The following is a 16,533-nucleotide window of genomic DNA, read 5'->3' as shown; positions in this document are numbered from 1 at the left end:
TATTAAATTCAGGGATTAAAATGTTTTGCTTTGTCTTTCCCGGATAAAATCTCCAGGGCACACAAGAAGTAATGTGTTTTTTAAGGCTTTCACAGCAGCCACAAAAGCTTGTTTACAATCAGCAGGAGAACTGGATAGTCTTTCATATTAACAACAGCAACCGCGGCTGAAAAAAACAATTAAAAGAGCACTAAAAACATCAGAGGCTATCTTTGTGTGCTGCAGTGCTCAAGTGGAGAAATTTGGCCCCAAAAAGCAGAACTTAAAGATGGCCATGAGGAATTTTCAGTTAATTTTATTGACATGGAATGAGCCACCCAAACTCATGTTGCTTTGTTTAACAGACTAACACGTGAAGGGCTTTTATGGCCCAGTAGTGTTTAGCCCTTTGCTCTTTTTCATTAATCTATCTCATAATTTCTTCCGTTCCCGTCGTTGACTTAATGTCGCCTAACTTATCTAATCTTCTCCCTCTTATTATTCCACCCAGGAGTAAACCTTGAGAGGACAATGGGTTTGGCCAAATCTCTGACATACCACTGGACCCGCTAATTATTTATTTTGGGCTCATTTATGACTGTATTCTCAAGGACCAATTGATATTATACAACCACTGAGCGCTTACAGCTCCTCTGAACCGGCTGATAGGAGCTGCAGTTCTACTGACGGCAGTATCTTAACGAAAGGTTTCCAAACTGAAATGAGGAAAACACTGCTGTAATGACTGCTCATACACTTCGGATCAAAACAGTCATGAATTACACAATGGTTTCATATGAATTTATTGGTATTTATGATGAGTAAAGTTATCATGTCAGATTAAACATTAACCAACACAATGGTCATGTGTGCGCAGCCTGTGGCGAGCATAAGTCAAAGGTGTATCTTTATCTGACGGATCCCTTCTATAAAAGCTTGCACCATCCCAACATCTGTTCACTAACACTTCACGTTTGCAAACAAGGAGTTTATTCTCACAAAGTGACGATGCTCAACTCTGTCGTACTGAGCCTTGCGGTGCTGCTTTCAGCGATGGGAGCAGACACAGTAGAGAGGTGAGTTTTATTCATTAAATGACATAATGATGGCTTTGTTAAAGATATTCAGTAACATAATGGAGTATCAGTTACTTTGTATCCAAATGATTTGAATGTTTCTTTACTTTTTTATCAAGAATTTGTTAAAAGATTGATACGACTGTTACAATCTGTATGCAAAATATGAAGCTAGACCCAACAGCAAGTTAGCCTAGCTAAAAAACAGTTCACAGCTAACTTGGCTCTGTCCAACAGTAAAACTCTTTTCTCGACTGGAGAGAAAGTTTCTCTTGCTCTCCTCCTGTTGATCTGATTGGCGGAAATCAGCACGTGATAAAAAGACGGTTCATTTTCACAAACAAGATGTCAAACTTTGTGTTCGTTGTGAGCTTAAGAGATGCTGGCAGATTAATTATGTTTTACCCTTGGACACAGCGATGCATGTGGTTCTCCCTGCTCCCAGTCTCACTACACTAAGCTAACCATCACCTCATGCAAAGCTATGAGAGTTATACTTCTCATCAAAATCACAGCAAGATAGCCAACAGGCTTATTTCCTGATTTGTACTGCATACGTGAATTAAGTTGTAAAAAGTGGTATTATAAGAGTACTTTATGAATAACTAATGAAAAATTCATGATGTTTCAATTCTTGGATTCCTGTTGTTAACCATTCACAAAAGATGAAGTTACAACTGAACAGATCATCAGTTATGGAATTTTCATTTCCACTTTATTTCATTCATCCATTGAATTGTGAACAAATTACCTGTATTTACAGATAACTTTAATTCAGCCCCATTTGTTCAGCCACTGTATAAGCAGAACAGTATGTTTGTATGAAGCAACTTTGAATAAAGATTACTTAATTGATTATCTGTTTAGTGTGAGCTTAAGTGCCTATCACATAAAGTCAAAGTTATGTTGATGATGTCATGAACTGTATTTTGGTGTGTATGCAACAGAGCGTATGACTACTACAGATACCATCCCATGCACGAGGTAAGAGGGCCGGACCACTGCTCTCCCACATTACTGAGATCACTACACAATTATACAATAGACAGATACTCAGATGCGTAACTATGCTCCTCACTACAGATCAGCGACTGGATGGAGCAGACTGTCAAGGAAAACCCCGATGTTGTGAACATAGTGCAATACGGACAGACCTATGAGAAGAGGGTCATTAGCTTGCTCAAGGTAAAAACGAGTCGAGACCTGAAAATTGAAGCAAACACTGCTTTCTTTCTGATAGCCAGAGGGGGGCAACTCCCCTGGTTTGTAATTAAAGAAGTCTAAATTAATGTAAGCTTATGAGAAAATGACCCTACTTCCCACTTGATTTATTACCTGATTAAACAGTCCCCTATTGAGTTGATGCTCTCAATTGCTAGTTTAAAGTCCTCTTCAGTACAGCATGATTTTCTTTTTTTTTATGGCCCTGTTTAGATTAAAATAGATGATAAAGCAGGGTACGCCTCAGAGTGTGGCTACCTTGTAATTGCTACCATGGCGCGTCCTCAGGTTCAGGGTATCATCTGAATCTCCACTCTCTTGTCCAAATGTGGTCCCTTCTGGCTCCAAGCAACCAAAATGGCAACAGCTGTAAACCAAAACAACAGAAATTGACAAATACCAGAAGGATACGGGAGTGTATTGATGTTTTAAGTGCCTAATGTGTCTTCCAGATTGGAGTGAACACTGGAGAGAAAAAGAAAGCTATCTGGATGGACTGTGGTATACACGCCAGGGAATGGATCGCCCCAGCCTTCTGTCAGTACTTTGTCAGTCAGGTAAGAGACATTCATCATTAATTAACAAAGTGGAAATTATTTTGTTGGGTTTCTAAACTATTTTTCTTAAGCTGAACTGAGGGAAAAAGGAGGATGATGACTTACCATCCTTCCAATACACTTCTAACCCTGATGTTTTCACCTGCTTTCTCAAATCAGATCCTGCAAGCATACAAAACAGACCCAAAAATGGCCGACATGATGAAAAACATGGACTTCTACGTCACCCCTGTACTCAACATAGATGGGTACATCTACTCCTGGGCAAATGAATCGGTCAGTGCTTAGATTTGATGGATATTTAGGGTCCTTAATTGTGCCTCAAGAAGGTGAACAGGAAATGAGAGAATGATCTGAGTCTATTAAAGCAATGGTAGTTATGTTAGAATGATCTACAACTCAATCAGAGAATACATTGATTTCTGATGCTCTAATGGCCCGAGTACAAAATTGTTTCATTTGGAAAAATTTGATGAATGGAAAAATAATCACAACTGCAATCCAAGGCAGCATTTCAGTGAGTAGATAAATGTTAAGTGCCCCCAATTTATTCATTACTAGACTGAGAGAATAATCAGAACCAGCTGATTAAACTAACTGATCATTTTGACCCGTTTAGACACGACTGTGGAGGAAGAACAGGTCACCAGGACCTGCGGACTGCGGCTGTGACGGAACTGACCTCAACCGCAACTTTGACGCCAACTGGGGAAGTGAGTCTTATTGTGGATCTACATCTCCTTATTTATATACCATGTTGCTTTGATAATCATGAACAATATCCAATAAGAGCTTTTACAGTTGAATTTAGACACAGCTAGAGTTTAATGATGCTCTTAAACAGAATGTGCGACCCTAGCAACCAAACCTGAACAACTTGTATGACAATGAAGTAGGGCTGTGCAAGTTCTTGGGTATCCAGTACAACAAAGCGTTTAAATATTTATACTCATGATTAAGGAAAATCCCCTGGTTAGTTAACAGAAGCTTAAGTTTGTGATCAAAAACATCTTAAGCTCAATTTAAGTATGTTCTAAAAATGGTTTTCTAAAAAACAATATATGTGGCTGATACAGATCATTTATTTGGCTGAACAGATACAGATAAGGGTGTACTTGCTCTTCCCTATTGTCAAGTCAAAGTTCTGGCTATTATAAGGGCAATATGTGAGAATTTTAGTGAACACATTTGCAAAGTAGCAAAGGGTTGGGTGGGAGGATACTGGGGCCGAGGTGAAGTCCGAGCAAGTGAGTATTGAGTCTTTTGTGGACGATGGCGAGTGACTCTGCTTTCCAGACATTGGTTGGGAGTTAGTACCACCACTGAGACACGAGAGCAGACCTTTATTTGCTCTCGGCGATGGCGGTACCAGACGGCCAGCTGATGTAGTGAAGCTTAGTACTCCCGCTGGGGCATGTGGTCTGACCAGTGTTTGGAGGTAGATGGGTGCAGTTCCATTAACGGCATGTTAGGCCAGTACTACTGTCTTGAATCAGATGCGGGCATCAACAGAAAGCCAGTGGACCCCACAGAGAGGGCTCCTAATACTGAGCCTTGAGGGACACCAGTTTCCAGAAAGCAGGGTTTGGACAAGGAGTCATTCCATATGACCTGAAAGGTGCAATTTGTCAGGTATTATGCGAACCAGGTTAGAGCAGACTCAGCCATGCCAAGTTCAGTCAGAGTGGAGAGGAAGATTTGGTGGTTGGCTGTTTCAAACACAGCAGATAGGTCGAGGAGGATGAGGATGGATGAGGGCCGTCTCAGTGGGTTGAGCAGTACTGAAGCCTGACTGCGAGGGGCCAAGGAGGTTGTTTGTGAAAGGAGGGATTTGACAGTGGTTTGGGTGAAGTCATGCTATGCTAGCTATGCTAATTGCGGTATTATCAAGATTTTATGATAACAATGGATCACATTACTACTTCTACTTGTAAGCGGTCGCTCACAGTGATAAATCATTCCCCTCCCCTCCACAGAGCATTTTAGTGCCTTTAGGCAAATTGTCACAGCTTTCCTGCTATGGTTTACATTAACTGACCTCATACCATCATTTTGCAGACAGATGTTTTCTAAAAACCTACCGCCTTGTACCAAACAGCAGAAAGATACAGTTAGAAACCAACTAGCTAACAAAGTGGAGCATTTCCCTCAGGAGTTGGTAATGACAAAAGACTGAGCCAAAAGTGAGTGAATCTTGGACTTCAACTATCCAGCCTGCCAGACACAAGGATCTTTTGCCTCCCCTAAGTGGCCAAAAATAGGTTGATACAGCTTTAAACTTGTGTACATTTACATTAGAGATGTAGGACAGAGTTTCTAAGATTTCAGGATGTGAAGCTGAGTCTTTTAGCAAACTGTTAAGGGAAGAAGTGGTGTCACAACTACATTAGTTTGAGATAAATCCATTACTTTTGCTCCTCTTCTCAGCTATCGGGGTATCGTTTAACTGCTGCAGTCAGACCTACCCAGGGAGCCAGCCCGTGTCTGAGCCCGAGGCCGCAGCTGTCACTTATTTTGTGGGAAGCAGGATCGACGAGTTCCTGTGTTTCCTCACCATCCACTCCTACGGCCAGCTGCTCCTGGTTCCCTACGGACACCCCAACTTCACCGCCGCCAACTACAACGAGCTGGTATTTACATCTGCAAACACAGTGATGAATATTTTACACATTTCTGAGAATTCAACCGCTGAATTCTAGGCAATATCAGGGTAAAAAGTGTATATGAATCCTTATGGCATGGGTATATTGCACTGCAGTTTCTTGAAACTAACTGGCCAAAAAAATCAACGAAAGAAATTGTTTACATTAAGCGATTATCAGCTAATATATAGGCTTGGCCAATTTATGGCTTTAGCACTAGGGTAGGAATTAAAATGCATATACGTTTATAATATACTGTGCATATAAACCAAAGAATGGTTACTTCAGAAGAACAAAAATAATGCTATGGTATTGATATCCATGCGTAAGTTGGCAGCTAAGTAACAAAACACTGCAGTACAGATACACCATATATATCTAACATTACATATATTTGGATGATTAACGGTTTTAAATGTCTGGTTCCACAGATGGAAGTTGGTCTGGCTGCAGCAGAGGCCATTAAGAAGGTCCACGGGAAACAATACAGAGTAGGAACTTCGCCAGCTATATTATGTAAGTCCGCAAATCACTGCTGATTACAGACCATGGAGGGGGTTAAGGTAATAAAATGAAGTGGATATTAAATATAGAAAGGTGATAACCGTAACCATCTTTCTACAGATCCCAACTCGGGTTCATCTAGAGACTGGGCTCGTTTTTCTGGGATCCCCTTCTCCTTCACCTTCGAGCTGAGAGATAACGGGACATTTGGCTTCAAGCTTCCCGAGGACCAGATCCAGCCGACGTGCGAGGAGGCCTACAGCGGAGCCCTGCACATCATCACCTACGCCCACGACAAAGCCTTTAATGGTGCTGTGGCCGCCGCTGTTGCCAATCTGTGGGCCGTGCTGTTAGCAGCGGGCCTCACTGGCACCAACCTGATGTGAGGTGGAAAAAACCTGTGGAAATGGTTCCAGTTTTTAAGCTACAATGTTTTCAAGTTTTTGTACTCGTGGGCCAGAATTTGCTGTTGGTAAATCATTATAAGTATGGAAATGTATCTGTTGATAAATAATGCATCCTTGGTCCAAACTATTATTAAACTGCTATGAAGTGTCTTTAAATGATCTGAAATGTCGTATTGCTGCCAGTAGTTGATACATCAGTTGTTTTTTTTTATGTCATTATAAAGTGCATTAACAACTTGCCCAAAAAGATTAAACCTTTTAAAATATGTTTGACTTGTCTTGTATTAAAGTTGACACTGTGTAGTTTTGGAGTTTATTCAGTCATGAAAACAAGTTTAGTTTATTCATTTGCTTAGGCATAAAAGAAAATCATCCAATGAATCCAATAAACCTGAAAACAACACAGTGCACCTTTAATGTGTGTGCGTTTAAAATTTGTGATGACAGCTCATGGAAAACTGTATATTGCCTTTTATTTATTGCATAATTTGCTCCAAATATGAACGACTGCATAGCTGACAATCTTTGAGTCCCAAATAGAAAGTAAATACATATAATATTGGCAAAAATGACATTATGAACTGCAACAGACAAAACACGAATTTTCAAGTGTGTGTTGGATTTATCCTCTGGGGAATGAGAAAAGTTTCCTGCTGTAACAGCCAGTTTCACAGCTGAGTTTCAGTGTTTGTTACTGTGTTGCTGAATGGATGGAAGCCTTGTTGTCTCAGACCAGCAAGCGGCATGAAGAGCTGCTCCTCGGGGGGAAACTGGTCCCACTGCGTCCACGTCCAACCTGATAGAGAACCAAACTTAAACTAAATCGTGAACTCATTTTTTATCTGATCAACAAGTAGGTAGTAAGCATGAGAAGGAGATCATCCTGCTCCTTAGCTGCTACGCTGCTACACACACATGGGTACCACCCCCTTGATGAATATGCAAATATAATGCCACTGGGCTGGTTTCCCACTTAGGATTCTTTGATTTATGATAGTATTATGGAAGTAATATGTCTAGATTTCTGCCTAAAAACTACTCAAGCTAATGAAAGAGCTAGCCTTAGCTAACATGGCTAATGTTTGAGACAACCGACCAAACAATACTTTCCACTGCCATAGACCACATAAAGAAAACTGTAAATAAACTGGAGCTCATATCCCCTGACACTGCCAAGTGCATCCTGGGAGACTTCAACCACTGCCCAACTGACAAGTCACTGAAAGAATTTCACCTATATGTCACCCGCACCACCGATTGGGGAAGACTCTGGATAGATGCTATGGATCCATTCCAGATGCATATAAATCAGTTGCCCTTCCCTCCCTCGCCATGGCTGACCACAAGATCATTCATTAGGAGGAAAGAGAAGGCTGCCAAACACATCAAGCAGTGGACCAACGACAGCACTGCAACTCTGCAGTAACGATCCTCCCAAACAATAAACCCTGGATAAAAAAAGAACTCGAAGTACTTCAAAATAGAAAGAAAAGAGTATTCTTCACCGGCACCAAATCTGAAAAAAAAAGGAGGTTGACAAAGAGGTAAAGCACGCTATAAAAAATGCCAAGCTGAAAATATAAGAACAAGCTGGAGGAAAATGTAAAAAAAAGAGAGCCTCCGCTCAGCGTGGCAGGGGATTAAGATCATGGCCTCTGTGAACACTGCCCCCTCCATCCACAGCACAATCCCGTTGGCCAGCAGCAACTAATGAGTTTGTGGAGTGGTGTGAAGAAACGGCCTTGGAGATAAACACAGAGAGGACCAAAGAGATGGTGGTGACCTTTTCCAGCAGGCAGAGGGAGCTGGCTGCAGCTGCCATCAGCCCAATCCACGGGAGGAATGTTGAATTTTTGACATTTCCCACTTCCCCTCCCTCTCTATTGCATTTTTCAGATTTGCCCCTTTACTTTAACTTGCTTCTGCCTCTTAATGCACAACCCAACCTACCTCAGTGCTACTTTGCACCACATCCAAATACTGTAAATTTCTTATTTTAGTGTATTTATTCGATTTTATTCTATCCGACTTGTTTTGTGTCTGTGTAACTAACATGCTGACTTGTTTGTGTCTGTGTACAACTACTTCATGTGCCTTCAATTGCGCCCCGGGGACGATTGAAGTTTTTTAATTGAACTGAATTGAATATTATGCATCATGTTCGCTGTTCTTGAAATTACCGGAATAAGTCGCTAATGAAGAAAAAGATGACTGGTCTTGACAAGTCTTGATCCAGCCAACACTGCATGCCTAATATCGACACACCTCTCCTGCTTCAGCACCATATGATGTCCAGCATCGACACACTGATCCTGCATTTAAGCCTCAGGGCATCGATATACCAACTGATAGAGCAGTGTACGTCTTCGGGTATCGGCATTCCACTTCTGTTACAGAGGTATAACACATGTGTCAGCGGCATACCACTCTAAGGATCAGTATACCAGTCCAGGGATCTGTATATGCTGATGAGCAGCAACTGACATACCTTCAGCCACTTGTAAAATCTCGGCGTCACTCGTACACAGTTCTGAACAGAACAGTCATGAATTACACAATAGTCTCACGTGAGTTTTTTGGGTAAACAAAGAGATCATGTCAGATTAAACGTTAACCAACACGATGGTCATGTGTGAGTCAAAGGTCAAACTCAAAGGTGTATCTTTATCTGACGGATCCCTTCTATAAAAGCTTGTACCATCCCAACATCTGTTCAATAACACTTCACACCTGCAAACAAGGAGTTTACTATCACAAAGTGACGATGCTCAACTCTGTCGTACTGAGCCTTGCGGTGCTGCTTTCAGCGATGGGAGCAGACACAGTAGAGAGGTGAGTTTTATTCATTAAATGACATAATGATGGCTTTGTTAAAAATATTCAGTAACATAATGGAGTATCAGTTACTTTGTATCCAAATGATTTGAATGTTTCTTTACTTTTTTATCAAGAATTTGTTAAAAGATTGATACGACTGTTAAAATCTGTATGCAAAATATGAAGCTAGACCCAACAGCAAGTTAGCCTAGCTAAAAAACAGTTCACAGCTAACTTGGCTCTGTCCAACAGTAAAACTCTTTTCTCAACTGGAGAGAAAGTTTCTCTTGCTCTCCTCCTGTTGATCTGATTGGCGGAAATCAGCACGTGATAAAAAGACGGTTCATTTTCACAAACAAGATGTCAAACTTTGTGTTCGTTGTGAGCTTAAGAGATGCTGGCAGATTAATTATTTTTTACCCTTGATCAAAATCACAGCAAGATAGCCAACAGGCGTATTTCTTGATTTGAACTGCATACGTGAAATAAGAGTACTTTATGAATAACTAATGCGAGACTCGTGATGATTTAATTCTTGGATTCCTGTTGTTAACCATTCACAAATGATGAGTTACAACTTAACAGATCATCAGTTATGTAATTTTCATTTCCACTTTATTTCATTCATCCATTGAATTGTGACCAAATTACCTGTATTTACAGATGACTTTAATTCAGCCCCATTTGTTCAGCCACTGTATAAGCAGAACAGTACGTTTGTATGAAGCAACTTTGAATAAAGATTACTTAATTGATTATCTGTTTAGTGTGAGCTTAAGTGCCTATCACATAAAGTCAAAGCACCTTGTTATGTTGATGATGTCATGAATTGTATTTTGGTGTGTATGCAACAGAGCGTATGACTACTACAGATACCATCCCATGCACGAGGTAAGAGGGCCGGACCACTGCTCTCCCACATTACTGAGATCACTACACAATTATACAATAGACAGATACTCAGATGTGTAACTATGCTCCTCACTACAGATCAGCGACTGGATGGAGCAGACTGTCAAGGAAAACCCTGATGTTGTGAAGATAGTGCAATACGGACAGACCTATGAGAAGAGGGTCATTAGCTTGCTCAAGGTAAAAACATCCAGATCTGAAAAGTGAAGCGAATGCTGTCTGATTGAATGCAAGCTTATGAGAAAATGACCCTACTTCTGACTTGATTTATTACTTGATTGAACAGTTTCCCAAAGAGTTTATGGCCTAAATGGGTAGTATAAAGTCCTCTTCAATAAAGCATTTCACTTTTTTTATTATGGTCTCATTTAGATTACAATAGATGATAAAGCAGGGTGTACTTCAGGGTGTTGCTACCTTGTAATTGACAAGTCGCTACCATGGCTCGTCCTCTGGTTCTCAGTCAGGTCGAATCAGGATACTGTCCCAAGCTCCACCCTCTTGTCCAAATTTGGTCCCCTCTGGCTCCAAAAACTAAGATGGCAACAGCTGTAAAGCCAAACAACAGAAATTGGCAAATACCAGAAGGATACGGGAGTGTATTGATGTTTTAAGTGCCTAATGTGTCTTCCAGATTGGAGTGAACACTGGAGAGAAAAAGAAAGCTATCTGGATGGACTGTGGTATACACGCCAGGGAATGGATCGCCCCAGCCTTCTGTCAGTACTTTGTCAGTCAGGTAAGAGACATTCATCATTAATTAACAAGGGGTTATTATTTTGTTGCGTTTCCAAACTGTTTTTCTGAGGGAAAAACAAGAGGATGATGACTTACCATCCTTCCAATACACTTTATCAATCTAACCCTGATGTTTTCACCTGCTTTCTCAAATCAGATCCTGCAAGCATACAAAACAGACCCAAAAATGGCCGACATGATGAAAAACATGGACTTCTACGTCACCCCTGTACTCAACATAGATGGGTACATCTTCACCTGGGCGAATGAATCGGTCAGTGCTTAGATTTGATGGATATTTAGGGTCCTTAATTGTGCCTCAAGAAGGTGAACAGGAAATGAGAGAATGATCTGAGTCTATAAAAGCAATGGTAGTTATGTTAGAATGATCTACAACTCAATCAGAGAATAAATTAATTTCTGATGCTCTAATGGCCCGAGTACAAATCGTCTCATTTGGAAAAATTTGATGAATGGAAAAATAATTACAACTGCAATCCGAGGCAGCATTTCAGTGAGTAGATAAATGTTAAGTGCCCCCAATTTATTCATTACTAGACTGAGAGAAGAATCAGAACAAGCTGATTTAACCGACTGATCATTTTGACCCGTTTAGACACGACTGTGGAGGAAGAACAGGTCACCAGGACCTGCGGACTGCGGCTGTTTCGGAACTGACCTCAACCGCAACTTTGACGCCAACTGGGGAAGTGAGTCTTATTGTGGATCTACATCTAGTTATGTTGCTTTGATAATCGTGAAAAAAGTCAATTAGAGCTTTCAGAATTGAATTTGGACACAGATACAATTTTACTGGACTTAATTTAAGGCCCTGTGATGCTGTTTTACAGGATTTGAGACGGAGTTCAGAGTACGGAAACAGATACAGATCATTTAGTTGGCTGCACAGATACAGATAAGGGTGTACTCGCTCTTCCCTCTTGTCAAGTCAAAGTTCCGGCTATCAAAAGGGGCAATATGTGAGAATTTTTGTGTTGGCCCCTAAGTGGCCAAAAATAGGTTGTTACATTTTTAAACTGTACATTTACATTACAGATGTAGGACAGAGTTTCTAAGATTTCAGCATGTGAAGCTGAGTCTTTTAGCAAACGGCTAAGGGAAGAAGTGGTGTCACAACGACATTTGATTGAGATCAATCCATTACTTTTGCTCCTCTTTTCAGCTAGCGGGATATCTGCTAACTGCTGCGGTATAACCTACCCGGGGAGCCAGCCCGTGTCTGAGCCCGAGGCCGCGGCCGTCACTTATTTTGTAGGAAGCCGGATCGACCAGTTCCTGTGTTTCTTCACAATCCACTCCTACGGCCAGATGCTCTTGGTTCCCTACGATCACGGCAATTTCACTGACCCCAACTACAACGAGCTGGTATTTACATCTGCAAACACAGTGATGAATATTTTACACATTTCTGAGAATTCACACGCTGAATTCTAGGCAATATCAGGGTAAAAAGTGCATCAGAATCCTTATGGCCTGATTATCACTGCATGCTTCCACATGAATAAGGAGAACACTCTGCATATTACCATAGAAACTGTCTGTGCAGATCACAAAAACCAAAAGGAAATGAGTGAAATCTGCAAGAAAAAAAATCCACTACACAAATTAATTTATTTCAAGGTTTAGGATTTAATACCCCTTATTGGATAAACACAAAACATACACATAATAGTACAGTTGGACGCAGTTGGCATCTAAAAGCCGACGGTCCTCATCTGCCAGGACAGAACACAACGGGAGGAAGCTGTGAAGCACTGATAGCAGGAAACGAAGCTGTTAGCAGGGAGGCAGGTAATAACTCACTGGAGCCACGATCCAGAGAGAATTATGCAAAACGGGATTATGTCTGGCCAGCACTCCTGAGCCACTCAAACAACACCACGTGTTTCTGGATTGGCAGGCTGCGGAGTCACATTGGACGTTCACGGATGATGTAATGAGGTTTTCAATTAGGGATCTCAAATGAGTGAACCTGGAGCAAAGCTGGTTTATGAGCACCCTTAAATTGATGCTGTAACATCCTGTCTGGTCTTGTTGGTCAGACTGGTAAAATTCTGTATCATAACACCTGACAGATGCATTATTGATGCTTTACATGGATATTGATAGATGTGAGGGGTACATATATATTTTTTGCAACTGATTTGCCAACAAATCACAGACAGAACTTGTTTACATTAAGCGATTAGTAGCCGATATATAGGCTATATTGGCCAATTCAGGGCGTAGCAGTAGGGTAGGAATTAAAATGCATATACGTATACAATGAACAGTCCATATATACCAAAGTATGGCTATTTTCGAAGAACCAAAATAATGCTGTGGTATTTATATCAATGTGTAAGCTGGCTGCTAGGTAACAAAAAAATGGGAGTACAGATTTAACATATATATTCAACATATGTTTAACACTATATATATATATATATATATATATATATATATATATATATATATATTTGGATGTTATTATTAATGGTTTTATAGAAATAATTTTTACAAAATTGTTAATGAAAAACATGCAAATTGTTGATATTTAGTATATCTACCAGACCTTCTTACTGTCTTCACACTGGCAACATAAATTACACATTAGACAGTTCAATCCTCATGTTGGTATTAATGTAAACAAACTGTAAATGGCATTGGGTTGCAGCTCCACAGCTTGTTTGCTCCACAAATCTAAGCTATATATTCATCTGTTCTGACTGGGCGTAAAAAACATTTCACACTCCCCCACCACAGTGTTTGTGCGACATATCAAGGATAGTGTCACAGGGATGCACTCAGACTGATGAAAACGGAGCTTAAATCTGCATTTCCTGCCTTGTTAATCTGCTTCCTGGTGTCTCGAAGTACTACGAAGGAAAATCTACAGTATAAGGGAACACATAGTTGTTGCAGATGCTCAAAAACGAGTGACTAACGGTTTTAAATGTCTGGTTCCACAGATGGAAGTTGGTCTGGCTGCAGCCGAGGCCATTAAGAAGGTCCACGGGAAACACTACAAAGTAGGAACTTCGCCAGATATATTATGTAAGTTGGCAAATCACTGCTGATCGCAGGCGTTGGAGGGGGTTAAAGTAATAAAATAAAGTGGATACTACATAAAGAATGGTAATGTCTGTAACTGCTTTCTACAGATTCCCACTCGGGTTCATCTAAAGACTGGGCTCGATTTTCTGGGATCCCCTTGTCCTTCACCTTCGAGCTGAGAGATAACGGGACATTTGCTTTCGAGCTTCCCGAGGACCAGATCCAGCCGACGTGCGAGGAGGCCTACAGCGGAGCCCTGCACATCATCACCTACGCCCACGACAAAGCCTTTAATGGTGCTGTGGCCGCCGCTGTTGCCAATCTGTGTGCCGTGCTGTTAGCAGTGGCCGTCACCGGCACCAACCAGATGTGAGGTGGAAAAAAACCTGCAGGAATTGTTCCAGATTTTAAGCTCCAATGTTTTTTTTAAGTTTTTGTACTTGTTGGCCAGAATTTGCTGTTGGTAAATCATTATGAAGTATGGAAATGTATCTGTTGATAAATAATGCATCCTTGGTCCAAACTATCATTAAACTGCTATAAAGTGTCTTTAAATGATCTGAAGTGTCGCCAGTAGTTGATGCAATAAAATATTCCCAAGTTTTTTTTGTTTTTAATTTTAATACAAAGAGCAATAAAAATCCAATCCATCTGTGTGTCCCGAATTGAAAGTTAAAATATATAACATCAGTATCAGAATTACAGTATGTACCATAACAGATAAAACAAGAGTTTAAAACAAGTGTGTGTTGGATTTATCCTCTGGGGAACAAGAAAAGTTTCCCGCTGTAACAGCCAGTTTCACAGCTGAGTTTCAGTGTTTGTTACTCTGTTGCTGAACGGACGGAAGCCTTGTTGTCTCAGACCAGCAAGCGGCAAGAAGAGCTGCTCCTCGGGGGGAAACTGGTCCCACTGCGTCCACGTCCAACCTGACAGAGAATCACACATTTTTTTTTTTATCACAAACTGCTCAGGGGAATGGGCAAAGCTAACATTTTTTCCCATATGGTATGAGATCCACTTCACATACCCTCGTTCTTCTCTGGCTCCAGGTTCTCTGGCTCCCCTGACTGCTTCCTGTCGAGTTTTCCTTGCATGATTATGGTGACGTAGTGGTACTGCTCCTCCAGTCTGACGGAGTTCACCACTGACGCAAAGCCAACGTCCACCAAATGAACCCCTGCTTCCTCCAACACCTCTCTGTGAGCGCAATCCTCCCACGTCTCACTTTCATTCAATGACATAAATCAGTGTCACATGCAGTGGAGTTCATCACATTCAGGTCTTTCATTATTTCACATATCAGGGCAGATCACAGTGACTAACCAGTAAGGAACATATTAAGTATACTCCCCTTTTACTTCTCAACAGACTTTTACTTTAAGAGAACTGACTGTCTTGAATAATGAATCTCAAAAAGCTTCACTGCCTTCCACCAAACTGCATTTAAAATATAGCAAATTGGCATATCTGCACAGCTACTTGGCAGGCACCTGTAACCATGCAGATTCAGAACATGTCTTAATATTTGCTGAACTGTTTGGGAGAATTCGGCATGATGACAACTTTCAAATGTGTTTTTATTTCATTATAATATTTGTGAATGGACTTTGCTAACTAGCTACCTACCTACCCAAACTCCAAGTGGCCACCGGGGAGCTGGTATTTCCCTTTGCCCACTTCGCTTCTCCTTTTCCCCAGGAGAACACAGCCTGGGTGGGCTGAGTCTGTCACCAACACTCCGACCCCGACTCCTGGACGTTTTACGGCTTTATTTGACATCTGGATAAAATAATAAATCAGTCATTAATGAGACAAACTTCGCTAAACAGAAGCTTGTCGGCAGCGCCACACTGTAGACTAGCTAACCAGGAGATACAAGATAATTCCCTCCTGTGAACTTCCGTCTTCGTTTTAAAAAATCGTTTGAGAGACCTTGTCTTCGCTTTCTTTCTTTCTTACTTTCGGCACATTAACTTCTTGTCATGTTCTGTCAAAAAGGGCGGTAAGAGTATGATGGTATTCAAGTAATGAGAGCTGATTAAATCGTAATAATGTTCTGTGTAACCGGTTATTATGTGTTAGCTAGGCTAAAGGTGCATCATATTGACGTTAAGTTAAACACCTTTTGGCGACATGGTGTCTCAGTATACATTTCCGTTAACTGTTAAATCTAAAAAACGTATTTAAAAAAAATATATTCGACACTAATTATACTGAGGCCTACCAGATATAGCTACTGAAAGAACACGCGCACAAACCTGCCACCTAGTGACATCTGGTGCAAAGTGAATATTCTAGTTTCAGACCTACTGTACAGGTACTAGGATGACTGCTCACTGTAATCACTGCTCCTCAGCATATATACGTTGTAAATTGTGAGATAGTCAAGTATAAAGATGTGTATATGTATGTCAAAGTGAGATGCATGTGAAAGGCAGGACAGTGGAGGAGGAAGCAGCTATATAACACCTTTGTATTTGTACTGAAGTGGGATTTTAAATGCTGGACTTTTACTTATAGTGGAGTATTTTTACTTTGTGCTGTTGGTAACTGAATGATCAGGATGCTTCTCTCATCACTTGTTTGGTGAAATGCTACGATGATCAGTCCATTCACACCT

General features: G+C 40.9%; 3 protein-coding genes across 3 annotated transcripts; 2 read left to right on the top strand and 1 right to left on the bottom strand.

Annotated features, from left to right (window-relative positions):
* The first annotated feature begins 917 nt into the window (after nt 1-917).
* LOC115576804 (carboxypeptidase O-like) lies at nt 918-6,789 on the top strand. The gene is made up of 9 exons (XM_030409375.1): nt 918-1,055; nt 2,003-2,039; nt 2,139-2,240; nt 2,729-2,833; nt 2,993-3,109; nt 3,453-3,546; nt 5,261-5,463; nt 5,907-5,991; nt 6,100-6,789. The coding sequence occupies exons 1-9, from the start codon at nt 988-990 to the stop codon at nt 6,363-6,365; spliced, it is 1,077 nt and encodes a 358-aa protein (XP_030265235.1). The 5' UTR covers nt 918-987; the 3' UTR covers nt 6,366-6,789.
* Nucleotides 6,790-9,063: 2,274 nt separating this feature from the next.
* On the top strand, nt 9,064-14,562 carry LOC115576747 (carboxypeptidase O-like). The gene is made up of 9 exons (XM_030409309.1): nt 9,064-9,218; nt 10,058-10,094; nt 10,194-10,295; nt 10,750-10,854; nt 11,011-11,127; nt 11,470-11,563; nt 12,037-12,239; nt 13,826-13,910; nt 14,018-14,562. Exons 1-9 carry the CDS (start codon nt 9,151-9,153, stop codon nt 14,281-14,283), a joined length of 1,077 nt encoding a protein of 358 aa, XP_030265169.1. The 5' UTR covers nt 9,064-9,150; the 3' UTR covers nt 14,284-14,562.
* nudt15 (nudix (nucleoside diphosphate linked moiety X)-type motif 15) lies at nt 14,555-15,890 on the bottom strand. Its single transcript, XM_030409310.1, has 3 exons — nt 15,544-15,890; nt 14,941-15,137; nt 14,555-14,839 (listed from the first exon to the last, which is right to left on the bottom strand). The coding sequence occupies exons 1-3, from the start codon at nt 15,690-15,692 to the stop codon at nt 14,712-14,714; spliced, it is 474 nt and encodes a 157-aa protein (XP_030265170.1). The 5' UTR covers nt 15,693-15,890; the 3' UTR covers nt 14,555-14,711.
* Between the last annotated feature and the right edge of the window lie 643 nt (nt 15,891-16,533).

This window comes from Sparus aurata, chromosome 24 (genome assembly GCF_900880675.1).
Source record: "Sparus aurata chromosome 24, fSpaAur1.1, whole genome shotgun sequence".
Taxonomy (NCBI): Eukaryota; Metazoa; Chordata; class Actinopteri; order Spariformes; family Sparidae; genus Sparus; species Sparus aurata.
This window is presented reverse-complemented; position numbering and strand designations above follow the sequence as displayed.

Bases quoted from the DNA above. Each gene is read 5' to 3' on its own strand.
- LOC115576747 (XM_030409309.1), top strand. From the start codon at position 9,151: ATGCTCAACTCTGTCGTACTGAGCCTTGCGGTGCTGCTTTCAGCGATG. The intron at 9,219-10,057 runs GTGAGTTTTATT...TGTATGCAACAG, and splicing joins GGAGCAGACACAGTAGAGAG to AGCGTATGACTACTACAGAT. The intron at 11,128-11,469 runs GTCAGTGCTTAG...TGACCCGTTTAG, and splicing joins TCACCTGGGCGAATGAATCG to ACACGACTGTGGAGGAAGAA.
- nudt15 (XM_030409310.1), bottom strand. From the start codon at position 15,692: ATGTCAAATAAAGCCGTAAAACGTCCAGGAGTCGGGGTCGGAGTGTTG. The intron at 15,138-15,543 runs GTAGGTAGGTAG...ATTGAATGAAAG, and splicing joins GGTGGCCACTTGGAGTTTGG to TGAGACGTGGGAGGATTGCG. The intron at 14,840-14,940 runs GTATGTGAAGTG...ATTCTCTGTCAG, and splicing joins GGAGCCAGAGAAGAACGAGG to GTTGGACGTGGACGCAGTGG.
- LOC115576804 (XM_030409375.1), top strand. From the start codon at position 988: ATGCTCAACTCTGTCGTACTGAGCCTTGCGGTGCTGCTTTCAGCGATG. The intron at 2,040-2,138 runs GTAAGAGGGCCG...TCCTCACTACAG, and splicing joins GATACCATCCCATGCACGAG to ATCAGCGACTGGATGGAGCA. The intron at 3,110-3,452 runs GTCAGTGCTTAG...TGACCCGTTTAG, and splicing joins ACTCCTGGGCAAATGAATCG to ACACGACTGTGGAGGAAGAA.